A 7,575-nucleotide genomic window follows, 5' to 3' on the forward strand; every position below is an offset into this window, starting at 1 on the left:
GTGGGTACCCCTGTGCCCTTCTCTTGAAATAAGTGTCCCTCATCCCCCAAAGAATGAGCCATTTGGGTCACTACTTCTAAAACTCTTGGGCCTTTCACAAGTGCAAGCACACTGGTTCGTGAGCCCTTCCCCTGATTCGCCCACCTGACCCCCACATCAAGACATTTTCCTTCACAACACACACCCTGTGGACTGCTGTTAGCACAGTGCCTCCATGCTCAGCATCCCAGTTGACTTCCACGGCCCACAGGGCAAGCAGGATTCGTGAGGTGTGGCACGGTCTCGTGAGGTGTGGTGCAGTCTCAACCCTACGGTGTGCCAGCTGTGTGATGTTGGACAAGACATTCCCTTCGCATTTCACGTTTCATGTCTCTGGCTCTCCTCAAACTCCCCTTCACAGTCAAAATCTCACGAAGGAGTTGTCAACACTTGCTCCCTTCCCTTCTCACCCATTACGAAGTCAACAACACCATCCACTTCAGCTTCTGTCTCCATCTGGCCCTGAAACTACTCTACCACAGATCACTGATGGATGACATGACATCCCTATCGTGTTCGGGCTCTGGAATCAAGGGCCGTTTTTTTGTTTTATTGTTTCCCCTCTCTTGAAATTTGATTTTCACAATAACCTTCAAAACAAAAGCTAGGGCTTCCCTGGTGGCGCAGTGGTTGAGAGTCCGCCTGCCGATGCAGGGGACAGGGGTTTGTGCCCCGGTCCGGGAGGATCCCACATGCCGCGGAGCGGCTGGGCCCGTGAGCCATGGCCGCTGAGCCTGCGCGTCCGGAGCCTGTGCTCCGCAGCGGGAGAGGCCACAACGGTGAGACGCCCGCGTACCGCAAAAAAAAAAAAAAAAAAAACTAAAATAAAACAAAGAACAATTTAAAATGAGGCAGTCTAGCCCAATGGTTAGAAGTGTGGTTTTTTTTTTTTGTTTGTTTGTTTGTTTTTTTTTTTTTTTTGGCGTCAAATCTCCATACTTCACTCTCTACATATGTAAAATGGGAAAACTAATAGAACTACCTCATGGAACTGTGCGAGGTCCACTGAACGAGAGCTGTTACAGTCTCATTGCTATTTATAAATTCACGTGAGAGAATTATTAAAATGTCGCTGTTTTGTTCCCTCCTGGCCACTAAGAGGCGCACTTCGGAAGAAGAAACGCGGGAGGCAGTATTCTAAAAGCTGGATTATCCTCCGGAGGAGCGGCTTCAATTCCTGGCGGAAGTGGATGCCTCCTCACCAGGTCTTAAGAGCTCAAAAACAATTCCAAGTTTTTACGTAGTCCAAACGGCAGGCATGAAAAGTTTTAGCGCTACTCCTAGATATTAACATCTAGGAAAACACAAGTATCCTCGAATTTTTTCACTATTATTTCTCTGGCTTGTCTATAGTATCTTTGAAGGACCAGAAGCCGAAAGTGCTCTCCTTTTCCCTGCCAGGACCCAAAGGTGAAGTCCCATCAGCCTCGCGCGTTACCTCCCCCTCTTTTCCTCGGCGGTGCCTACGGAGGTGGCCGCCATCTCCTACTCGGTGAGTGTTAATCGTTGGCCATCCTCGTCTCTGCGGTCTCCATCTGGCCCCATCGATCCCTGCCGAGGAGGCCCGTCCTTCCGAGCCCTCGTGTGGGTGGGCATGGCTCTTGTCGGTTGGCTGGACCACGTACAGGCACAGAGCGAAGCGGCCTGGAGGGTGATGGAGCTTCGCTTCCCAGGGCCGCTTGCTCTCCTACGGAGGCCGCCTGGGGTCAGAGCTGCGGACAGCTTGTTGGAGTCCTGGGGGCGCAGGGCGCCGGTTGGGGCTAGACTAAGGGGGCTCCTGGGGGCCGTGGCAAGACTGAGGGGGTTCCGGCCTTACGGCCCTGGGACACCTCGCTCAGCGATGTCTGCCCACGTGTATTCTTCTATGTCCGCTGCTCCACGCTCCCTCCTTTTCAGTTTTTGCTTCTGGGGTTGCCTCTGCGGCGGAACTGCCAAAAAAACCCAAAAATCGAGCTGCGAGTCGAATAATTCATTTGACCGAAATTCTGGTAGCGGGTCAGGATCTCTGGGAACGTGAAGCCATATCCTGGTCTTCGAGGAAATCATTGGGGGTCGGGGGAAGTTCATTTATTGGACAGATTTACTGAGTAACTGCTGTGTGCTCAACAAAGAAATTGGTGGCCGTGAAGAGAACAAAAAGTGCTGCGGTAGAAAAGATAAGGTAGCCGAAAAGGGCGTCTTGAGGAACGTAACTTTTTAAAGCTGGTATTCGGATGATGGTCAGGTGGAACAGAACGTTCCAGGGCTTGGAAGGCATCTTAGAAGCACATGACGGTTTTGTGTATCTTTTGAGGGTGTCATAGAGCAGCAGCACCCTAGGGGAATTGCAGGTTTCTCTTTACCGCACATCTCTTGTGGTCCGCGCACTGCAGGTGTTCAGTGTGCAATATCTCCATTTAAAAGGTGAGAAAACTGAGATTCAGGTTCACGAAGATTGCCCAAAGCCTGCAATTGGGCCATCTCAGGGCCGGGACACTTTGTAGAATGAGATTTGCTGCCCTTTTGCAAAATTTCCCTTTGTGGTTAATTTGTTTTCGGTTAGCTGTCGGCATTCTTTCTTGGCTTTGACTGGGCAAGGTGACCCCTGACCTCCCAGGACCGCGTCTGGAGAATGGCTAGTATTCTGCCAGCTTCGGAGTCGGGAGGGAAAGCAAGCCTGGCAGAGGTACCCATTCCATTCCCAGTTTGCTCCGTAGCTGGTGATTGGAAGATACTCTGCAACAGGCCCCAGGCAGGGTGGGAAAGCCTCCTTCCAAGACTCATCTTTGACATGGTCTCTTGCCTGTTTCTTGAAGGCATCATGGCTGCCCTCAGACCCCTCGTGAAGCCCAAGATCGTCAAAAAGAGGACCAAGAAGTTCATCCGGCACCAGTCAGACCGATATGTCAAAATTAAGGTATGTGGCCCAGGACGGAAGTGTGTGTTGGGGTGAAGAAAGGGGTTCCTAAACAGGCTGTTGGGTTTCTCACATCCCCAACTCAGATGACCTCTGGTAGGTGAACTGGTCTGTGGGTGGTGGTAGAATTCTCTAGAATCCCAGGTGTCTCTGCCTTATTGGCGCTCAGTCTCTTGATGTGTAAATTGAAATTTAAATGGCAAGGGACACTTGCCTGTTTTGAGGTGTCTAGAGGCTTATATTTGTTATATTTCAGGTGGCCTTATGACAATATGAGAGATAGATTACGCTTATTTCATAGACGAGAAAACTTAGGTGTTGATTGCGATGTTAAAAGCCATGCTTTTCACCTTACTTTATACATGGTCTCCTCGCATCCCATGGGTATGTAGTCTGCTTTTCCTTTGCTTGGAAGGAGTGTGAGTTTGGATCTGTATTCCTGCTGGTCAGATGCAGGAGCTCCTATTTTTTTCCACCAGAAAAAATGTAGTGAAATCCTGTTCCCTGGAGACAACTACTGTTCGGCACGTTTCCTTTTCATCTGGTCCCTTTCTTCTCCGAAAGGAAGAGTTGGCGTCTTCACAGACACTAACCGTGTGTTTTCTTTCAGCGGAACTGGCGGAAACCCAGAGGCATTGACAACAGGGTGCGCAGGAGATTCAAGGGCCAGATCTTGATGCCCAACATCGGTTACGGGAGCAACAAGAAAACAAAGCACATGCTGCCCAGCGGCTTCCGGAAGTTCCTGGTCCACAACGTCAAGGAGCTTGAAGTGCTGCTGATGTGCAACAAGTGAGCTGGGTCCCACCTCTGGGTTCAGGTGTCAGAAGCCTGCGTGTGTGAGCAGTTTGGGCAGGGACTCCGGACCTTCTGGAACGTGTCTGGAGGAGTGCTATGTCCTCAGGAGCTTGGGTGATGCTTGTTGGGGACTGCAGAGTGCTTCCTTTGCTGGAGAGATGTGGGTTGGGAGCTGTCCTGAAAAGTGTAGAGACCAGGACCGGAAGAGTAAAAGTGGGTTTGCTTCAGCTTGACAGTGCGGCTCCTGCCGTAGCCTCTGGCAGTCATTTTCAGAACATTACTTATGCCGGGGATGGGGGTGGGGGGTGAAATGTAGCCTCAGATCTAAGGGACACTTTACACTGTGGCCACAGGTATCTCCAGAAGGCTATAGGAGTAGAGAGGAATTGCTGCCTCATTTTGGGCTGTGATCTGAAGTGGAGAAATGGGGGGGAAGGCTGCAGGCAGAGAGGACAGCTTACACAGAGTTGTAGGGGTGCAAGAGGGTATGGGGGTTCACAGCATTATTTTAGCATTTTGAGAAATTTAGACAGTTGGCGAGCTCTGTGTGTAAGAGACTTTTGGTCTGCTTAGGGCCAGACTAGGGCAGTGGGATGAGAAAAGATTTCTCATGGGTAGTGATTTAGACGCAATTTTAATCTGGATTGGGGGGAATGGTAATTTTTGGTTAAGCAGAGGACAGTTTGTTTTCTTCCCTTCCTGTTGAACAGGAGCTAAAAAACCTGCATTTTCTTGGTGAGTTAGAAAGGACATGGGGAGAGTAACCAGTAAGATCTGTGTGTACGCATGTTTACAAAGACCTTTTACCTGTAGTAATTGTAGACACGAGTAATAAATGACCATTATTCTCACTTTCAGAAATCTAGCCAGGCATTGAAATGCTGCAAATACTCTTTAGAAAGGATGAGCATAGGAATTAATGTTGGAGGCCCAAACTGCAGTAAGCAGGTCGATAGAGAATTGTGACAGAAAGATGCAGTTTAATATCTTTTGTGTAGCAGAGATGATTGCTGTGCAGATGTAGTTGGTTGCCATAAGATAAGTCTTTTTAATAGCAGCTTGGCAGTTTGTATCAAGAGGCACAGAAATACTCTGGATCTAATTTAATTCACAAGTTCCATTTCTGGGCATTTATCTTGAAATAATTGAAAAGTAGGGAAACTGTAAGCTGATCGTTGCAGCAGTAACTGCACTATGTGTAACTGGTGAATGGTGGGGTTACAAGCGCCGGCTGGAATGTCGTGTGTACTTTAAAAACGGTTGTCGTGTATGGAAAACGCCCAAGCAGAGGGGAAAGTATTTGAAGTCTGTGCAGTGTGATTGTGATTATTAAATACACATGGATGAGGACTTGGGGAGTTTTTGAAAAATGAAAAAAGTATGATGCAACTTAAGTCTCCTTGGAAATAAAGATTGGGGAAATGTTTTAAGATATTGGACTTGAGTGGACTTCTTTACATAAAACAGAAGAAGTTCTCTGTCTGGATTGGTTTGTCTCTTGCTTTGAAGCTGTTTTCCTGCAGAGTTCTTAAAAAGAACTGCCCACCGCCTTGTTTAATCACTCCCTAGTCTTACTCCTCTCTCTGCTGAAATTCCTCCTGGGGTAGAGTGTCTTCTTAATTCAGTGTTGATGGCTTCATAAATCACTTCCTTACTGAAATGTGCTGATGAGGCCAATCTGTTGTCAAACTGGGGTGTGGTGTGGCTGTGAAGGAATGAATAGAACGGTACCTGGCACCAGCTCAGGAAATGTTAGGTGTTGTCATTCACTGGGTGAGTTTAGGCATTGTTACTTTTCAAGTTGATTTTGTCTGCAGCAAACAGGTAAAATGTTTACGGTCTGGGCTGGGGAGCCCTTGGCTTAATCAGGCTGCTGGGTTTTGCTGTTGGTTGCTTTGCAGAAGCAAAGCTTTTCACGGGCAAGTCCAAGCTCCCTGAGACCGCCTTGAGCTGGGCAGGCTGGTTCAAAGGACTGAGGGAGAACCTTTGAACCTGGAGTCTGGGGCTGAGCAATCCTGGCCTGTGTGTGACTTGGGAATTCACCTCCACTTTGTGGGCCTTGGTTTCCTCGTCTGTAAAATGGAGGTGCTACCTGGATTACAAGGCCGCTGGGAGGGTTAAACGAGAGGGATCATTACCAGGGAACACTTCAGAGCCGTGTTGCTAGTGCCGTGAAATTAGGGGAGTTAGCAGCTCCCCCCACTTCAGTGCTGTAGCTCTGGAAGCAGAGTGACCAGGGCTATTGCCTTCCTGGTGGAACACGTAAGTGTGTTTTCCAGGATGGCCTCCTTACGTGCCGATTCTCTTCCAGGTCTTACTGTGCTGAGATCGCGCACAACGTCTCCTCCAAGAACCGCAAAGCCATTGTGGAGAGAGCAGCCCGGCTGGCCATCAGAGTCACCAATCCCAACGCCAGGCTGCGCAGTGAAGAAAATGAATAAACAGCTCGTGTGCACGTTTTGTTTAATAAAACCGTAAAACGGCCATCTGGCATTTCCCCTTTGGTTTTACTCTTCAGTTTGTTTGACAGCTTGTCACAGAGATTGCTCTTTTGCCGGTTTGTGCTCTGTGGAACCTTCTGTTTGGAAGGCGTTTGTAAAGGATACGTGATCCTTCCTTCATGGGGCCCAGGCCTCAGGTGCCCAGAGCAGCCTTGGTCAGCTCCAGGTGGGCTCGGGAAGATGTGGCCCTCAGACCACGGTAGGTTCTGAGACCCCTGGTGAAGGACCTTGCATCTTAGAGCAAGTAGTCATTTTTAGCCTCGCTTTATAAAGTGAGGAATTACCCTGTGTGGTTCTTGTGAAGATTGAGGACAATCAAGTTTCCTTTTCAACTACAGTCCTAGACCTTAGTCAACAGTACCTAGAATTCAGCTGTTTTTTGAGGCTAAGAGGCCATTTTCCCAAGACATGGTATTATTAAGTGGCAGCACAGGTCACAAGGAACAGGGCATGTGGCACTCTATAGCACAAGGTTGGATTTAAGGCCCTTAGTTCAGTAGATAAATGCCTTACACATTGGCTCCTGTTCAAAACTCAGTCTGAGACGTTTTGAGTAAATTGTTGGTCATTGTGTGACTTCTTTGAAATGACGTGGGGAGCATTCTGATAGTCTTGACTACTGAGTAGAGGAACTGTGCAGAGAAAACAGTGACAGTTGAGGATCTGTCCTTTATTAACCTGGGATAGCAGAAAATTCTTTGGCCTGTCGCTTAATGTTTCTGTGTCCTTGATACTAAAAACTAGAAAGTACACGTTCACAAGCCACCTGGTTACACCTCGATGGGGGGACATGAAAGGTGGTTTGTACTTTTTCATTTGTGCTTTCCTGTCTCTCAGTTTGCTACCTAAGAGTTTTGGGATTAGAAAAAAAATTACATCTAATTCCCTACCCCACTCACCTACCTCTGCAAAAATAATACACATTCCTGATTTATCACTGCCAATGAGAAATAAAGCATTTTGGATTCTAAAGTGTGAATAGCTCAGAGAGGTACCTGAGTTTTTAAGATGCCCAGCCAAAGCACTAATTTTTGGCACGTCAGATCAGGTGAAAACGTGGGCGTAGTGTGAATGACACATCTGGGACAGCGGGGAGGAAGGCATCCAGCTGCCTCCTAAGCTTTTTGCAGCTGTGAGCACAAGTATTTCTAAATACTAAGTACTCGCTGAGGCTGGGACCCCCAGTTTGAAGGAGCCAGGCTGACCTGTGTGAAGTCACATCCATCTTCCGTGGAAGCTTTGGAAGAACTACCACACCCGCTTTGAATAACTGTCCTGAGTTAAAAGGGCCCAACTGTTGGCAGCCTTGCAGCTCTGACTGAGGTCCCTGGAGAAGGTGCC

The 7,575-nt window shown here is 48.3% G+C and overlaps 1 protein-coding gene and 1 non-coding gene across 2 annotated transcripts; both read left to right on the forward strand.

Moving 5' to 3' along the window:
- The first annotated feature begins 1,453 nt into the window (after window positions 1-1,453).
- Window positions 1,454-6,214, forward strand: RPL32 (ribosomal protein L32). The gene is made up of 4 exons (XM_065885548.1): window positions 1,454-1,531; window positions 2,835-2,935; window positions 3,546-3,727; window positions 6,045-6,214. The coding sequence occupies exons 2-4, from the start codon at window positions 2,840-2,842 to the stop codon at window positions 6,172-6,174; spliced, it is 408 nt and encodes a 135-aa protein (XP_065741620.1). The 5' UTR covers window positions 1,454-1,531; window positions 2,835-2,839; the 3' UTR covers window positions 6,175-6,214.
- Window positions 2,626-2,765, forward strand: LOC136130098 (small nucleolar RNA SNORA7). Its single transcript, XR_010656298.1, has one exon. It is a non-coding gene; the product is annotated as a small nucleolar RNA SNORA7 (small nucleolar RNA).
- Window positions 6,215-7,575: the final 1,361 nt, after the last annotated feature.

The sequence above is a fragment of the Phocoena phocoena genome, chromosome 10 (genome assembly GCF_963924675.1).
Source record: "Phocoena phocoena chromosome 10, mPhoPho1.1, whole genome shotgun sequence".
Taxonomy (NCBI): domain Eukaryota; kingdom Metazoa; phylum Chordata; class Mammalia; order Artiodactyla; family Phocoenidae; genus Phocoena; species Phocoena phocoena.